This window comes from Canis lupus, chromosome 6 (genome assembly GCF_011100685.1).
Source record: "Canis lupus familiaris isolate Mischka breed German Shepherd chromosome 6, alternate assembly UU_Cfam_GSD_1.0, whole genome shotgun sequence".
In the NCBI taxonomy this organism is placed as follows: Eukaryota; Metazoa; Chordata; class Mammalia; order Carnivora; family Canidae; genus Canis; species Canis lupus.
This window is the reverse complement of record NC_049227.1, coordinates 68,677,222-68,695,762: the sequence shown is the minus strand read 5'-3', so window position 1 is coordinate 68,695,762 and position 18,541 is coordinate 68,677,222. Positions and strand designations below refer to the sequence as shown.

Sequence of the window (18,541 nt, the reverse complement as noted above, 5' to 3'; positions counted from 1 at the left end):
TTTGCCAGCAAAGTCTCTCCCCTTAGTTTCTAGCACATCCTTATTTGGGTCTTTTTTTGGGTGGGGGTGTCTTTAATACTTGATAAAGTTTTGGCCTATTCTGAAATATTCAAAGCATTGTACCTTTTTTCCTAGGTTTTTTTTTTTCATACTATCTGTACTTTCATTTTGATTTCATACTACCTATGTTGATAAACATTAATTAAATAAAATATGGATTTTTAAAAGAACACAAAAGACTTTTTTTTCTAAGAAAATAAATTTTCTAAATAGAAATATGAAATTAAGGGTGATTAAAAATGGGTGAAGCACTATACTCATCTCTCAGCTTTTTCTTAATAGGAGAAAAATGGAAAAAAAAAAGGAATTTAAGCAATTAGATGTCAAACAGGGCATTGAGAATTACTTATTTATGAATATCAATTAATAGAATAGTAAACCTCCAGACTACCTGTTTTCCACATATTGATCTATATAGTCTATATAGTCATGATTTTAGGTAGAGCATTTTGGTCAGTTGTTGAATAATCTTGGCAAGATTTAGATAAAACAAAACAAAATGGGGGAAGAGATATTTATAGTGGACAGGATTTCCCTCATTTTCAAGAAGATGAAAAGTAATTTATTTTAATACCTTTACTAAGTAAACTAAAAATTGAAATTTTATAAATAATTTCTAGAAGGTCTGTAGTTGCTAGGTCTTTCATAACTTAGCCTAAAACCATTTTTGAAATCTAGAAGATAAGAAGAAGTTCTTCAGGGGCCTAACAAAATATGCTCCGTTCAAAAGGAAAGGATATGTAGTAGTGAAACTGTACAATGTGACCCTGGAAAGCATGAGCTTGTCTCTACCACTGGGTAGGTGGGTGATTCTGAGTAAATTACTTAAATTCGCTAAGCCTTAGTTTTCACTTCTTGAAAATACAGACAAAATGGTGGTTCTTACCCTAACACACGGGAATTAAGCTCTATTGATTAAAGCCTGTGTCCTAACAGTGAACACCTTGGGCTCTCTTTTTGATCAGATTTTTTTTTTTTTTCATCAGAAGGAATTTTAAATGTTCCTTTCTTGGGAAACTCTGAAACTAGACATGACACAACATTTTCATATGAGAGACAGAAATCAAGACAGAGCCCCACAGATAATCCATTCTCTCAATCTGAGTCTTTGTATTTTGCAGAGAATACTGAAGGAGACCAAGGGATATAATAAATACTTAGAGGGAAGATAAAATATTGTCTCATGTGTAGAATAAGATCTCTGCAAATGCTAATAAGGACTGATTCAAAGGGCTTGTTTCTGTTGCAGACCAGCTTCAGCTAGGACGTTGTTTTATGTTCAAAGGAAGATCAGAGGTATCACAACAATCAGAATACATACTGAGCTTTTAACCAAGTTTAAGGATTTTTATGACTTCTTAGTGAGTAGAAGCTTGATTTATCCATTGCTTACATAAGAATGTACATAATTTGATTCAGTATAATAGGTTCTTCTCAAGGAATTGATGTACTTCTTTAAAAAGTTACAAATAGTAGAAGCCCCATAGGGGCTTCGTATTTATAAATAGAGTCAAGATTATAGTTACTAGATCTAGTGAAAATCTAGTAAAACATTATCTCTCACTAAATGCTAGGACTATTTTTATTGTGTTGTACTACCTAAGCTTTTTGTGAGGATTAACTGAAGTGTAAAAAGGGTTTTGTAAAGATTAAAAGACTATACAAATATGATGTGAATATTAATTCTAACGATATCTTGCACTACCAACTCACCTTCACCATAACGTGATGTAACATCCTTCACTGTAAACCTATATTTATTAAAAAATATCAGTGACGAACTTTACCTTGGCCAGTTTTTCCTAATTGGGCTTGAGAGACCCAAGGGATGTTTTCAATATATTTTTTCAGATCTCTAATTTTTATAAAGTTATTCAATTTTTATGAATTTTTTTAGTACAAATCCCAAGGAGATTTTCTATGAAGGTATTTCCAGTAAGAATATAACTCCCATATATGAGAATATATTGAAAACTACAAATGTATTATTTATGTTTTTTTTTAACTTGTTCTTTTAAAAATTCTAGCTACCTATTGTTTCAAGAAGGTTGGAATACCACAAAAAAAGTAACAAAATGTTACAGGTACTGAAATGCTTATTGATATATAACATGAAGAAATGGTTAGAATTTTAAAATGCCTTGAACCACAGAGGTCACTAAACAATGAATCTAAAGAATATGGTGCCACTAAATTAAAAGATGTAATTAAAATGTTGATGCTGTTATCCACAACATGTAAAATTTGCAGTGGTTAGTGTTTCTAATATAGCTTCAATGGGGTTATCCAGAGGACATTGCCCAAACTATGATTTTAATTCTTTTTTCTTTTATTTTTGCTGTTCAAGGAAAGCTGTAAAATGCAGCTATATAAGATGCTTAATATCTGAGTATAGACTAGTGATTTCTAATGGAAAGAATCCAGGATATCATTCCCCAAGGGATATATGGTTATACCGGGACTCCTTTGGTTGTCATGTCTAGGCAGTGGTGGTAGTGGTGCTACTGGCATCTAGTGAGTAGAAGGCAAAGATGCTGCTAAGTTCTTTATAAGGCACAGGACAGGTCCTCCAACAGACATTTGGTCCAAGGTGTCAACGGTGCCATGGTTGTAGGACTCTGGTGTATCCTTTCTTCCCTTGGATTTATAAATTCCAGCTTAGCTATTTAGACTCTATAGTAGATAATAATATCTAGAATTGGTAAAAATGTCAGAAAAGACATTCTTAAATATTGTTTGTATAAGTATCCTTGAAGTAAATGTTTTGGAGGCAGTTTGTAAATTTAAAAATCTGTCTCTACCTGCATTTCTACTTTTAAGAAGCATTTATTAACAATTTTATATAATCATATATGTAACTATATTGGAACAAGAATTCTCTGTGCATGCAGTATTATTTATAACAAGAAAATATTAGAAACCAATTAGATGTTCATCAATAAGGAAGTGGTAAAATAAATTAGAGCATAATATGGATAATATGTAATGATAAAATTGGTAGAATTGTATATTATAAGAAAGAAGGATGAATATGATATATTTCAGGTTATAAATGACTCAGGTTTTTTGAATTTGTAATCAATTTTTTTGCTTAAACTTATATAAGTGTGTGTGTGTGTGCACACACCAAAGGTCTTGAAGGATGCAGAACAAATACTAAGAAAAAGAACTGTAATAAAAAATATAAGTGGGGGATAAAATATCCACTTTTTACTCTATATAGTCTCATAATATTTGCATTTCTTTCAAGTTTGTGCAATTGGTGAAACTAAAAAATGTAACAAGAATAGCTTACGTAATAAAAAACATACATACTGTCCGTTGTGTAAGGGTTATGTGAGGAATAACCCTGAATAACCTTCACTTTTTTTTTTTTTAAAGATTTTATTCATTTATTCATGAAAGACACACAGAGAGAGAGAGAGAGAGAGAGTGAGAGAGCGAGAGGCAAAGACAGGCAGGGAGAGAAGAAGGCCCCATGCAGGGAGCCCAATGTGGGACTCGATCCTGGGGATCAAGCCCTGGGCTGCAGGCAGGTGCTCAACTGCTGAGCCACCCAGGCTTCCCAGGAATTCACTTTTAAGGAGGCTTTAATAGGCATTTCCTGGCGAAAGGGAATTAAGAGATTGTAGACATAGAACAATTAGAGGAGGACACTATAAAGAACTGAGTGGAATTCTGGGCAAACCTAAAAGGAAAGGGGTAGGAGTAGCAATATAGAAAACACTCAATTATAAGGGTTGTGATTTAAATTCAAATGAAAGCTCACATTTTTAAAAGAAAAATGCCTTATTCGGACATAGTGTAATTAGTATTTGCCTCAATCAAGCAAATTCTATTCTTCAATACTGAACATGTCTATGGGAAACTTCAATTTCTTACTTAAAAGTCAAATTATTTTCACCAACTCTTTTTTATATTTGTGTACTTGAATCTAATCGCTTGTGCAGTTTTAGTTGAAAGGATTCAGCATTAAAGATTAAAAATATTGAAGAAAGAAATGAATTATGGAAATTATCTTCAGTTTGCAGCTTGCTTTACAAAGATTTTAGAAGCCTCTTTCTTGTACAGCTCAATCTTTCAAAAGCATGGCTAGGCCTTTTTATGTATAGTTACAATCTTAACGTTTTAAATTTAGTGATTCCTAGATAGAATCCGTGGGGTCACTGGTTCATACTTCAGAATTCTAAGAGATCCTTAATATTAATGAGTCAACACCTGAGGAAATACTCTCATTTGATCAATGGGGGGAATGTTGCTGCTCAAAGACCTAAATTGTTAACACTTCTCGGAGTAGATTAAAAGCGTGAACATTGCTTTGAAACAAAATACCTAGGGGTAGAAAAAGCCACCAGTGCTGATCCCATTCAGTTCTTACTCATTTACATATTGTCTTAAAGGCATTTTACATTATAACCTCAAACCAGATGAGCTCAAGAGTTCCATTCATAAAAACAAGCAAATATCATCTGTAGGGCCTAGTCTCCAGTCTATAGAAGAAATGCAAGAATTCCACGTGTGAATGAAAGGTATTGCCATTGTTCTACAGAGACGTCTACTCTGGCATACTGGTCTTCCCAGATTTGTTTAGAGAAAGTCCCAAAACCAATCTTAATCCTCATTTAAGACTTGGCCTAACAAAATCACCGCTAATCATCTATTTATATTTGAAGGTTCACTTACCTTTATCCTATCTTTTTATTCTATTAAATTTTTATTGCTTTTCTTAAGATATTTTACACTTTAATTTCAGTTAAGCTTTCTCTGGCAGACTGTATTAGAGATTTGTAACAAATTCCAGGAAGTAAGAAGCACGTATATTATAATTGTATCTTGCTATAATTAAACAAATGCTGTCTTATCTTCACCAGTATTTTAAAAATTAGGATCTATGCTTAAATTTATTTTATATATATATCTATATGTAAATGTATATACATATGTATACACACACACTGTATTGGCCAAAATACATTCCCTTGCATACAATTTTTGCCTGTGCAAACCATGGCTTTACAATTAGTCTTTATTTTTTTAATACAAAAGGTATAAATTAGGGAGACAAACATTGCCCTCCAAATTATTGTGCATTCTCTTATTTTAATTTTGAAGAGTGGATGTTTTTCCTAAAACATTTATTTTTGCTTTCACTATAGCATTGTTGTGTAGGGCTGGCCCTGATATCTTCATTTTATCTGTTAGAAATCCAGGGCACAGAGTGGTCGCATAGCTTAAGAAGGATCTCACGGTGTTTCTTCTTGCCTCATTTGTTACTATGGTCTTTATTAACAGATTAATTAAAATACAGAGATAATTATTAAGGACTTGCTAAATATTTCTATATTCCGGGATGACCAAAAGGAGTCAGTTTTATAGTCCAGGGTTCATAGAGAATGCAATGTGAATGTTGCTCTGTAGAGAATAACTGCAGTTTACTGAATGGAGGCCCTTAAGGTTGTGTACCAGAAATGACACTAATAATTGAGCAAGATATAGCCAGTAAATGAAGAAACTCATACCTCTCTTTGGGTGTTTGGATATAGGGGATGGGTAGCATGACACGCAAGGAAAATTACCATGTGCAACAAAAACAGAGCATTAACAGCACTGTAGAAGGTTTGAATAAAAAGTCTATGGGAGTACAATAGAGGAAGAGATTGGTTAAAAATCTGGAAAAGTTTTCATCAAGTCCTGTATTAGTTAATGATAAGATTGTAGTCAGAACTGTGCACAAGGGGGTAGGATTATTGAGTGCAAAGGACCAAGAAAATATTCAAGAAGAGCAAGTATTCTAACAAGGATGAAGTTTTGGGAGAGGCTGTTTTGTGAGGTTAGGCAGTGTGGGGCGGGGGGGGAAAGCTGAAAAAAAAAAAAGCGGGGTTCAGCTAAGTGACTGAGAACTTGACATTCCAGCGCATAGAATTTGGCCTGTAGGTGAAGTGGAGTATCAGCCTTGGAATTAAGAAAGCAGGTGTGGACTCAACTTGACAAATTCAACTTCACGAATATGGGTTTCAGCTCAGGTAACTTACAAGCTGTTAATCAAGCTGTGTAATCAACCTTATGCCTCAAGTTTTCCAGCTTCAAAATAAAATAATCACACACACGCGCACACACATATACATAGCCATTTTTGGATTGTTTGAAGGATTAGATTAAATGTGCCAACACACAGAGAATGTTTAGATTATTGTCAGGAATACAATAGGGTTAAACATTAATGTTATTTTTTTATTAATAGTTGCCATTGCCAAGTCCCACATCAGGCTCCTGCTCCACAGGGGAGTCTGCTTCTCTCTCTCTCTCTCTCTCTCTCTCTCTCTCTCTCCACTTATTATGGATGGATTAAAACAAAATTGGAAAGAAGGGCAGCAGAAACATAAGTCCTAAGGCAACTGCAAAGTAAAATGAAAATGTGCTCCTAGTCTCAAGTTCTAGAATCAGTATTTATTTGTAGACCTAGAGCCTTGAGCCAATCACTTAACATTTTGAATAGCATCCTATTTTTTGTTAACTATAAAATGAATAGATAATAGCAATGTGGGTGATTAAAGGAGACTGAGTATTAGCTATGAGCAGTAGCTGATTAACAACTTATGCATTTAAGAACTCCTATTATTAATACTGGAATATGAGGAAGATATAGCAATAGTTTGATCTTGAAAGTAGAAAAGAAATGGGTAAGTTTATGGAGGACTTAATTAATAGCATCCAAACTAGGATGTAATGAATCCATGAAATGATGATTCTTGACTATTCTTTTTTTAAATATTATTTTTTATTTATTTACTCATTTATTTGAGAGAGAGAGCACACACACAAGGGGAGAGGGGGCAGAGGGAGACAGAGAAGGAGAGAAGCAGACTCCCCACTGAACCTGTACCCAATCTGTGGGGCTGGATCCCAGGACCTGAAATCATGACCTGAACCAAAATCAGGCATCAGATGTTCAACTGACTGAGCCACCTTGGTGCCCCAGATGCTTTACTATTCTTAATAACAGATACATGATGATAATTTTGTTATTTCTGGCATTGTCACCATTGACAATGGTGACCATTATGTCTGTGCCCTTTGTTTACCTTCAAAAGAAATCTGTCACGTTTATGGGGCTCCTTGGCAGACACTTCAGTTCACATCAAGAATCTGCTGTCAAACCAAATTTACCTCCTGCCCTATCTATAAACAAGTTCATCTTTCAATGAAGACTTGTGGAATGATTATCAAGCTCATATTGATATCTCCCACATCTTATCAACATCACTTATATTTTATTATATATCACTCTTTTGACTTGTTTTGTCTTGCTTTATTCTCATTGATACTATAATGGGCAGGGGATAATTCTTATATTTCTTTTGTTCTCTCATCATGCTCATACCACCCAATTAACACAGTAAACTTAATTATATGGCTTGGCATCTTTACCTATCAGAATATACCCAAACATAGAATAATGATTTTTTTAAGGGGGGTGGGGCAGAGGGAAAGATAATCTCATGCAGGCTCCATGTTCAGTGTGGAGCCCGACATAGTGCTCGATCTCATGACCCTGAGATCCTGACTGGTGCTGAAATTGAGAGTTGGACACTTAACTGACTAAGCCCCTCAGGTGCCCTGGGATAATCATTTTCAATTCAGTAGATCGATGGAGATGAGTGTGGGCAGCATAGTTGGTTCTCAGGTACTGTCCCTTCATTGATAAAGCTCAACTCCTCTGCTGTTGGTGGCTGGAAGGACCCGATTACCTCTTGCTGATGGAGCTTCCTGATATCACTTTGGTTTGGTTTGGTTCTTACTATTGGTAGCAATCTTGGCTTATGTGGTGGCCTCCACTTAGATGGTATGTATGATTTTCTTAGTGTTTATAGAATTTCCTTTCCATCTTGGCTCCTTTTATTCTTCAGAGAATGACCGTCAAGTCACCATTTAACCTCTCCTTTATTCAACCCATTCTTTCGGTTGTGTATAATTTCCCTTTGACCTGGCCACCTTCTGGGCAACCCTACAACTTATGTCCACTTCCCTAACTTTCCTGTGTTTATAGAATAGCTGGAGTCTTGTATGTTCCTTCATTATTTTATTCCTAGGCATGCTATACAATAATCCTTTCCTTCCCTGTTGTCAAAAAATACTCCAGTAAGCATGCAGCTTGCGGGAAACTCCAAACAAAAACAAGTCTAGTTTCTATATTCAGATTTGGCCAAAAGTCAGGGGACGTATGTCAAGCTCTCATAAAAATTGGCTCATTATACTCAGCTCTTATATATTGAGGAGGCAAGAAAATCAAATCAGACTGGCATTTGATCTGCAATCAGAATGAGATTTTACTCTTTCTATATATTTCTGATCCCATTGTCTACAAACCTTCAGAGTACTTGTCCACATCTTGTCTTCAAAAAGATAGAGGAGTATCTGCCTTTTTTTTTTTTCCCCCACTGGCAGCAAAAAGAAAAGCTTTTGCACTCCTCCAAAGGTCAAGGACTCCTAATTCTATACCACAATCCCTGGAGCACCCATCTCCAGTCCTCTTATTGGGCTACAGCTGGTCCTACTGTCTCTTTATCACACTGTGGGAAGTGTCAGACCCAAACTGTTAGTAGATCTTTTTCAAATGTTTGGTACCCACTATTTCTGAACTAAAGATGCATACTATTCTGGGACAACAGGATGGGTCTCAACACTGTGTCATACAGCTAAATAGTAACATTAGAACAATGGAACAACAACATAGAGCTGAATAATAACAACAACAAATAATCACAATGGCAACAATAATAGTGATTAGCCACTATTAGCCCAGAAAACCAAGAATAACTAGAATAAATGAATTCACTTCAATTCAGTAATTAAGGAATTTCTGCTGCCTTTAAAGATACTAAAAAAGATAAACATTATTCAGTTTTAGAGTAAAACTGAGGTGCCTCATCCATTTCTTAAGTAGACTGACCCTCGGGTTAAATGGGATGATTATCATACTGAAACTATGGAAGATAAATTGGTTCATTAATTCCAGACTAGGACAGTGTGACGTTATTCATTTAGGCTTCTAAGAAAGTTTGCAGGACTCATTTTTAGATAAACCCATCTAAAGTCTGTGGGCTTTACTGTAAGATAATCCAAAGTTATATTTTTCCCTTACATAAGCAAAAATAAAAAAAACCATTTCAGGGAACACTTTCCATTTCTTACTTAAGAGAAAAATACTCCTATTTTTCTTGTTTTCACTATAATTTCTAGCCCACTACTTTTCATCTTAATTATAAGAAATTACTGATCCAAAGAATGTTTGGCTTGTACAAAATAATAAGAGATGGTCCATTCTGTAGAGATGGAATCAGTAAAATCAGAATATATAGAAAGTGTGTTTACACAAAATACTCCTGTCAGGGCAATACATGAAAGTATGTGAAAGGGACAACATTCAGTCTGTATTCTCATGGGGGTTGAAGATTTTGGCATTGGAATGAACTAACTCTGAAATTGCTGTAGCTGAAATCTAGCCAATGATTTCTTTTTATATTACTAGATTCATTGGGAGAATTATAAGCATTTTTCTGTGATGATTAGGAAATATAGCCTCTGAATGCAATTTATTTCACCCATAGCATTAAAAAATAACCATTGGTGAAAATGCTCTGCTTGACATTTCAAGTCTTTCTCCATTTAGCAGCTTCCTTACAAATATAAAAACACAAGGGGAAAGAGTGAGAGAAGAAACAATTCAAAAAAGATAGCTAGCTTATGGTCAAAACATATGGGACAAAGTTGTCCAAAATATCGTCACAGCTCCTCCATTGACAATTCATTCCATTCTAGAGCCTTGTCAGACCTCCCAGATTCACTGACAGACTATTATATTCAGAATGGCTTTGAAAAGTTACGGCACTTAGAAATGCTCTTGAGACATCTAAAAATGTCTTTATTTAGAAAGGAACATATAACACCTGCCAAATTTGTAGGTTTGAAACCACTTCCAATAAGAATTAAAAGGCCCTCTTCCTCACTGAAATGGGACTATCAATATATGACTTGTCGGCTCATGAGAAATAGTGGGTTCTTGTCTCTGACGTTGCAATTTAGTTTAAAATCACTTTCATGATGACAGGGTACATAGGATGATAAAACTATAAAGATGACAGTCTAATCTTCAAAGATCACTGCTCATTGATAAAAGATTAAATAACACAAACATCTGAAATGCCAGATTATCAGCTGTTTGGCAAACTCTCACTATTGAAGTACGCTGAGACACTACTGATAAGTGAAAAATGCTTTTCCTATATGAGGTGCAGAAATATATCCTCCTCCTCTGGGAGGGGTGGATGAATTATAATACCTCTAAATTTAAGATGTATATATATATTTTTTCTCAATCATGATGAATACATGTAAAATATTAATAAATAACATACTGTAAAGTTCTCAAAATTATTGTTTTCCCTCAGAGTAATGCCCTATTGCAGAGAATTTTAATCATCACATTTTGGATTTTCAACCAATGTTAAATATACGTACAAGAATGATTAGACATGCTGGTCCTATAAAACTCCAAATAAAGTTGTTTTCTGTGCTAAGCCAACATCTGAAAAGTAAATAATAAGTCTATAAATATGTTTGTATGTACTTCACAAAGCAACATTTTCAATGTATATGAAGCATATTCAGAATCGCATTTCAAATACTTATGAGATCATCTTAACTTACACTTTGGTGGTGCCATAATATCTATATCCTAGTGATGCTGAAAATCCAACTACCACAGCTGGGCTGAGATAGCCAAAGATATAAAAATTCTTGTGCAGAAATCCTTTGTTGTAGATGACGCCCACAACAATGAGATAGAGGTGTATGCCTTCAATGCACATCCATGCGAAGGCAGCTAAAAAGAAATAATGCAGCAGCCCAGCAATGATTGAACAGAAGAGCTAGAAGTCAAAGAAAGAAAGAAACTGTAAGCAATGTTTGCTTTAACATTAGCATAACATAAAATCCTGACTTTCTCCTTAAATCATGCCACTCCATGTAATGCTTGATCACATTAAAATATCCTCGTCAAGTGCCAGTTTTTCAAGACGTACTGCTTCCAGCTGAGCTTCACCAGTGTGAAGCATCAGTTGTGAAGCAATCTTGTCATAGAACTAATTTACTGTTCTTGTCCAGAGACTTACATTTTTATATATTTATATCATGTGATAAGTTGTGGATTCCTCACATGCAAACCATGATACCTTAGTGACTGTGTTATGACTTAAGTTGATTTGTTTGGGAAATGCCTTTCCTTTCCTTAATTTTATTCATGCTCAGAGAGTGAAAATAACTGATTTCCTTGATTAACAATAGTATCTTGATTATTGTGGCAAACATTGAAATTATAAAACAAACAAATGATAATATATTTTACAAAAATATCCATTATGGAATCACTTTAAGTTGTAGGACTATCAGGTAAATTTGAGATGGATTTTGGTTAAATATAACTTATTAGTATTTACTTGCATAGAATTGGAGTTAGGCTTATAAGAACAGTAAAAGAAGTATAGTTACACACTCCCGTAATAATAGAACTATCTATTGCTGGAAAGAGAACACAATACACACTTACATACCTATTATAGTACTTAATAAAAGAGTATAATCCAAGCATGATGAGATTATATATTAAACATCCAATTGGGGAGTACTCTGTAAGGTTGGGAACAGAGAGATTACTGGTGATCAAAATTTGAGAACTACTTTAGTAAGGAAGTGAGATTGAAATATGGCTTGCAGATGGGAAGAACTTGATGGGTGAAATAGAATTGAAAATAAACACTCTAAGGAATGGTTTTGGGGTAAGGATAATGAGGAGATGAAACTGAAGGAGGAACTGGGCATTGGAAGATGGTGGGTGGTATGTAAAATTGGCACATGTCAGGAGTACCACTGCAAAACAAACAAACAAACAAACAAACAAACAAACAAACCCAGATATGAAGTCCATAGTCTAGGGATACTATTTAAAATAGATCTACTTCAGAGGAAAACATTGATAACTGGGGATTAATGTCAGTACTTGAAAGATTTCTAACAGGGATGGAAATATGGAGGCAATTTAATGTCTTGCGACCTTCGCATACACTTCTCCAATCTCTACCTGCAGGGAGGGCAACTGACCTAGAGCTCTAGCTGTTACACCAGGAAAACCATTGCTGCGTTCATCTTCCCCACAGGCTGCCGCTACACAGAATTCCTCTACCACATGACTCTGGCTCGGGGTCTCCTCAAAGGACTCCTTGACAACCACATTGAACTTCCCTGAGAACGACACTGCTGTGTAAAATGCTTCCACCTACTACCTGTCCTTTCTTCCTTCTCTCCTTTACTTGGGGTCAGCCCCACATCTTGGTCTGATAGCTCTCTAGGTCTCTCTTCCCATTATCTCTCAGCCATTTTGGCTAATAAATTTACTGCAAGTGTAATCCCATTTTAATGTCTGCTTCTAGAAGGACCCAGACTCACACAGTATAGAAATTCTTTTGTAAGACTCTCGATCAGTAATGGTGGGAAATAGGTAGGAAAGTGCAGTGAGTAGGTGGAGACAATTTGTCATATTTCAACTGATGAACCCACTGCTTTTATAGTCAGTCCCTGTGTTAAGATAAACTTTTTATTTTCAATTCTCTCTTTATCCCTTCTGCTTCTGTTTAATGTCCATGTAAAAACAAAGCAAAAAAAAAAAAAAAAGGTTATTTCTTCAGTTTGTTGCTAAGTTTTCATTTGTCCCAATGATTCATTCATTATAACAAGGGACATTATGCTTAATGGAATTGATAGGCAGGTTTTAGATATATTAGCATTAGAAAACTTAGAAAAGACCTGGGAACAAAGTATACCATACATTTGCCCATTAAGCTCTTAATTATAATTCATGATTCTATCACATATATATTTAGGAAAGTACAAATTTAGAAAACAAAAATAGACAGTAAGGGGAGATCTACATACCTTATTAGTATTTGTATTGATCCCAACAAGAAAAACTAGTTCAGCAAGGAATAGGTTACAGCAGAGATTTTTGTGAATTGTTGTTCTGGTGCTTTGAATTTCACTGAAGAACCAGAAGGTAAAAATGCATATGGCAAGGCAAATCAGTGAAATAATTATTCCTAGTTGAGTGATCCTTGTAAGAATATTATAATCTTTAATACCCTAAGGGAAAATAATAATAAAGCTGTTAAGAGAATAACTCAGTAACTTGTCAAAGGAACTACAACATATAATGAACTTCCTTTTTTGGTGAAACATTAATCAAAATGTTCATAAAATGTAAAAATACAAATGTGCATTTAGATGAGAAAAATTTTGTACCTTTGCAAATGCTCAATATTCAGAGAAATATGATATAAATCATGGAGCACTTTAAAAGTTCTGTAATTAGTGATTTTTTTTCTGGACATAGTATATATTAGTATATGGTTTAGCAATGTTATCGTCATCAGTTTCATGATATTAAAAAGGCAATTCATTATTGTAATGTGAAAATGGTTAATTAAAACAGATTTATCAGTGGCAATAACAAGTCCTATTTCTATGCAGCAATTCATCTAAAACACATTAAAGAAAGGTATCAGAAATGCTGAATATATATAATATCAAAATAGTAAAATTAAGAGACTTTGAAATGGGAAAAGTTGGTTTTATTCTAACCGGATGAATATTTATATCTTATATAGAGAGTGGAGGCTTCTTTGCTTACTTAACATTCAGGAAAAAAATCTTTATGACTGACATTATGGTTAGGTAGATTTATTTGGCCACTTTATATATTTGATGGATTCTCAGTAGACATGGAAATGAACCTGTAATTTAATGAATATTATGATACAGAGATATAAAATAAGAAACTGTAGAGTGTAAAAGAAAGATATTACTGATGGGAAATACATAGCCTAGACCTATCCGCTGTAGAGAGATGGTTCATGTTTAAAAATCTTGTACGGTTCTACATTACTAAAGCATAGTAATAGTTATAAATATGCTAATACTTATAGACAAGGTTTCAAATATTTTTAACTACTTTATAATTGCTGAAAATAAGCTTTCAATACAAAGGCAAAGGCCCTTAAAGACCATGATACATTAAAAGATATAAGTGGTTTTTTAAAAGCAACATTAAAAATTAAGAGTCAATGGGTAATATTTAATGCACAACCTGCTAGCTATTATAGATTAGGTAAGTCCTAGACAATCAATAACCTAAAATCTAGTCAAAATATTTCATACAAGACAAGTAAGAAATGAAACACCAAAAAGATAATGTTGGGGTTTTATTAGTTAACTAAATATATTGGCACTCAAAGAAACATAAAAAATTAATTCTCTTGACTGATGTAAACAAGAGAAAAAAGAAAATAAGCAGGTTTATAAATATGAAATGATGGAAAACTGGCTTACAATGGAAGAACCAGAAGACATCAAAATTGCAAAATGTGTCAGGTGGTTACAGCGGCATGAGGTGTGGGTCTCATTTGAGTATATCAGCTCACAGCCTTCCAAAGACCAGCTGCCATTCATGGTGTCAGGTGAATAGTTCCAAAATGCACATTGACTCCTATACTTATCTGTGGCCTGAAAAAGAGACATTTTACTGATGGAAGAAAAAGAAAAAAAATATACATATAGTGTCACATCTCTCATATTTAAAACATGATTTTGCATAGCAATATAATTAAAACCATGCCTAGAAAGTAAAGCATAAAATCAGTGCTAATAAATGAATCCTGACATTATGTGGAAGAATTGGTTATTGCAACAATGCTATATTTTATCAAGTCCTGTGCCACGAAAGTTGTGAGAATGATTTCTTATCAAATGAGATCATTTAAAATAGTACATGACACATAATTATCACACATTCTTTATTTAATAAACATTTATTATTAGTCATTGACCCAAGTACTAAAAATACGATACTAAACAGAAAAAGAATAAATATTTGTACTGTTGATTTTAGATTCCCATGAGATGAGAAATGATTAAACAAGAAATATAAACCAGGGAAAGAAGAAAGAAAGTAGTTGTGGTTGGTCTGAGGAAGCCTTTCTTAGGAGATGATATTAAAGCAAATACCCCAGGGAAGTTAGAGAAAGAGAGTAAACCCTAAGACTTGGGATGGAATGAAAAAGTTGAGTTAGGACTAGATAAGAATCTTTCAGAAATGCTGGAAACCAGTGTATTTTGGGTACAGTGAATGAGATAAAGAGCAAATTGTAGGCAAGATCAGACATAGAGTCTGATCACGTAGACGACAGGTTGATTATTTAATAAGTAGAGTTCTCTTTATCACATATTTATATTAAGTAATCATAACATAATATTCTGACAACTGCTTTTAATATTACTTTGAAGTAATGGAGAAGTATATACTAATTGGTGAAATTGCAAATAAATTATCAGGGAATCAGGAAACTGAAGGTGGTATATATGAGATAACTTTTTTTTTTTTTTTTTTTTAGGAAAACAATGGGATCCAAATTTTGTTCTCAGAGAGAGGGAAACCATGAATTAGGTAGGTGTGTCATCAAATAAAGTGATAAAATTTCATGGTGGTCATTAATTCGAATGGGAAAAAGACTGGAACAGAAAGGAAGATTAAGGATAATCAGGGATCCCTGGGTGGCGCAGCGGTTTAGCGCCTGCCTTTGGCCCAGGGCGCGAACCTGGAGACCCAGGATCGAATCCCACGTCGGGCTCCCGGGGCATGGAGCCTGCTTCTCCCTCTCTCTCTCTCTCTCTGTGTGTGACTATCATAAATAAATAAAAAAAAAAAAAAAAAAAAAAAAAAAAGATTTAAAAGGATAATCAAGTTTTCCCATGAGTTTCGGTGAAGAATTTTTACTTAAACGTGTGTTGTGTTTTGTTTTGTGATTGGGTCAGAGATTGGTGAAGTGGGTTGTCCATGGCATCTCTTCAGCTGCCAAAACAGTAGTAAAAACTGAAGAAAACTAGTAAAAACTGAAGAAAAACCATCAGAGCATGTGAAAGAACAATGTTTTGATTCTAGCATCAAAAGGGCAGTTAGCATCTGAAAGTATCTAGGTTTCGTTTGTTTCCATTCTTAAAACATTTCACACCCTCTCCTACACTGAACATAATGCCTACCGATGTTTAGGTTTGGGCTACTATTTTCTTGTATCTTCTCTACATTTAGTTTCTCTGTACATTAGATGTCTTTATTTGTAGTGACACATTTGTGTTGTGTGTAGGCATATTAGTCCCCTCTTTCTCCCATAAACATGCAAATCCAATTGTCCAGCTTCAAGGCTCTCCAAATAGGAGCATCAGAGGTAATTTTAATCATGTACCAGGACTCAAATTCTATTGAAAATCCAAGAAACCATCAACTGTAAAAAAAAAAAACCAGCAAATAATTTATGATCTTTAGTTTCTTCACTCATAACTGAATGAACTGAATACTTAGTTCTTTCTAATGTTGATTATGATAAGTTTTAATTACATATGAGCTTGAAAAAGGTTTGGAATGATAATAAAGGAATAAAATGGTCTCAGCTAATTTCTTTATGAAATATTGTAAACTTCTCTGTAATTTTATTTTAATCAACATTTAAATCCCTGCAAATATTATTTTAAATGGCAATTATTAATCAAACAACTCTGCCATTGCACAAATGACATCTATCTCTTTGGCTCTGATACATTTTTATAACTCATTCCTAAAAGGTACGGAGACTTCCAAAATGAACAATGTAATTAAAAGTAAAATTAAAATATAGCTTAATTTCAGAAAATCAAACGTGTAAAATTCCTTGATATTTATTAGAAAGATTACAGAGCATTGAAAGTACAAAAATCCTTATAGAAAAATTAGTTGAAATTACTTTACTCTTTTAATTTTTAAACTCAACGGGATCCCTGGGTGGCACAGCGGTTTGGCGCCTGCCTTTGGCCCAGGGTGCGCAATCCTGGAGACCCGGGATCGAAATCCCGCGTCAGGCTCCCGGTGCATGGAGCCTGCTTCTCCCTCTGCCTATGTCTCTGCCTCTCTCTCTCTCTCTCTCTCTGTATGACTATCATAAATAAAATAAAATAAAATAAAATTTTAAACTCAAGAATTCACACATATTAAAGTGACACAATAAAAAAAACGTTCACTTCACCAAATGTTTCACACTCATAACATAGAGTCACCAGAAAAACAGCTTACCTTTATGTGACTTAATGTAAATGTTATTTTTTCAAGTTCATACAATGTGGGTGGGTTCGAGCTAATTGAGACTGAAATCACTGAAGAAATGACTCTTTCTTCTTCTTCAGAATGATCATCACTTTGAGGTTCCAATACGGATTTGTCAGACGATGAAAATAAGGGACCGATACTTTTATAATATAAAAACGCAACTGCAACATTGCCTATCAATCAAATAAGTATATTTAGTGAAATTCTTTTTTAAAAAATGTTATTTATTCATGAGAGACACAGAGAGAGAGAGAGAGAGAGAGAGAGGCAGAGACATATAGGCAGAGGGAGAAGCAGGTTCCCTGCAGGGAGTCCGATGTGAGACTTGATCCCAGGATCCCAGGGATCTCATCCTGAGCCAAAAGCAGATGCTTAACCACTGAGCCACCCAGGTGCCCCTATTTAATGAAATCCTTATAAAACAAAAATATATTTAAACTCTCAAAAGAAATGTAAACATTTAGCAGACAAAATTTTTTTCTCTAAGGTAATCATACGAATACCTAGACACTAAAATGTGGATCATAGAAAGTCCATGTCTGTATAATCAAATCCTATTAAGACATATGCCCTGACCCCCATGACTCTGACAATGATCAAGGACGATAGCATCCCCTTCGCACAAGCTATACTTAGGAGAAAAACAGTCCTAGATAAGTGTATATCCAACTCCTAAGAACCAAGCTGTGAAATATATTCACTTAAAGGAAAAAAAATTTGGAGTTACTACTTTGCTATGCAAATATAGGGATTAGAAAGATATTGGAAGAAAATTATCATGGCCTTGGAGTTATTAAGGAAGTTGAGAATTAAACAAGTTGTCAGATGCCACCGAGTTCCACCTCATGCGCAGTGAAATGTTTCCTAGTTAATATTGATGACATATATAGTTATGCAGTTTCCAGGTAGGAAATTTATTGCCTTGCCAAGACAGCTATTTATCTGTGCCCCTGACATTCCAAATGCAGTAAATCAGCAAATAACCCAATACTAGAAATGCAACCTGTTCAATACAGATTATCGTGTGACTATTTTTCCCTTAGCCTAGACATTACACCTGTATTAATGGATCTCAAATCGTCTTGGTTTTGGAAGCAGCTTATTATTACTGATGTTAAGTATGTGAACAACTCAAAATCTAGATCTATTGTCTTTTTGAAATTCTTCTCACCACTTAGATCATACATCCTTCTCTGTTATATAGAATTATGGACACAAAATTTACAACTTTGCATACAGAAT

The 18,541-nt window shown here is 34.4% G+C and overlaps 1 protein-coding gene across 1 annotated transcript in view; it reads right to left on the bottom strand.

The window, feature by feature from the left end:
• Positions 1 to 18,541, bottom strand: part of ADGRL4 (adhesion G protein-coupled receptor L4) — a 109,744-nt gene that overhangs the window by 16,646 nt on the left and 74,557 nt on the right. The window contains exons 9-13 of the mRNA XM_038541579.1: positions 17,267 to 17,472; positions 14,497 to 14,670; positions 13,048 to 13,251; positions 10,768 to 10,988; positions 10,579 to 10,645 (exon numbers count right to left, since the gene is read on the bottom strand). Of these exons, the coding sequence (XP_038397507.1) occupies positions 10,579 to 10,645; positions 10,768 to 10,988; positions 13,048 to 13,251; positions 14,497 to 14,670; positions 17,267 to 17,472 (872 nt within the window). The remainder of the gene's footprint in view (positions 1 to 10,578; positions 10,646 to 10,767; positions 10,989 to 13,047; positions 13,252 to 14,496; positions 14,671 to 17,266; positions 17,473 to 18,541) is intronic.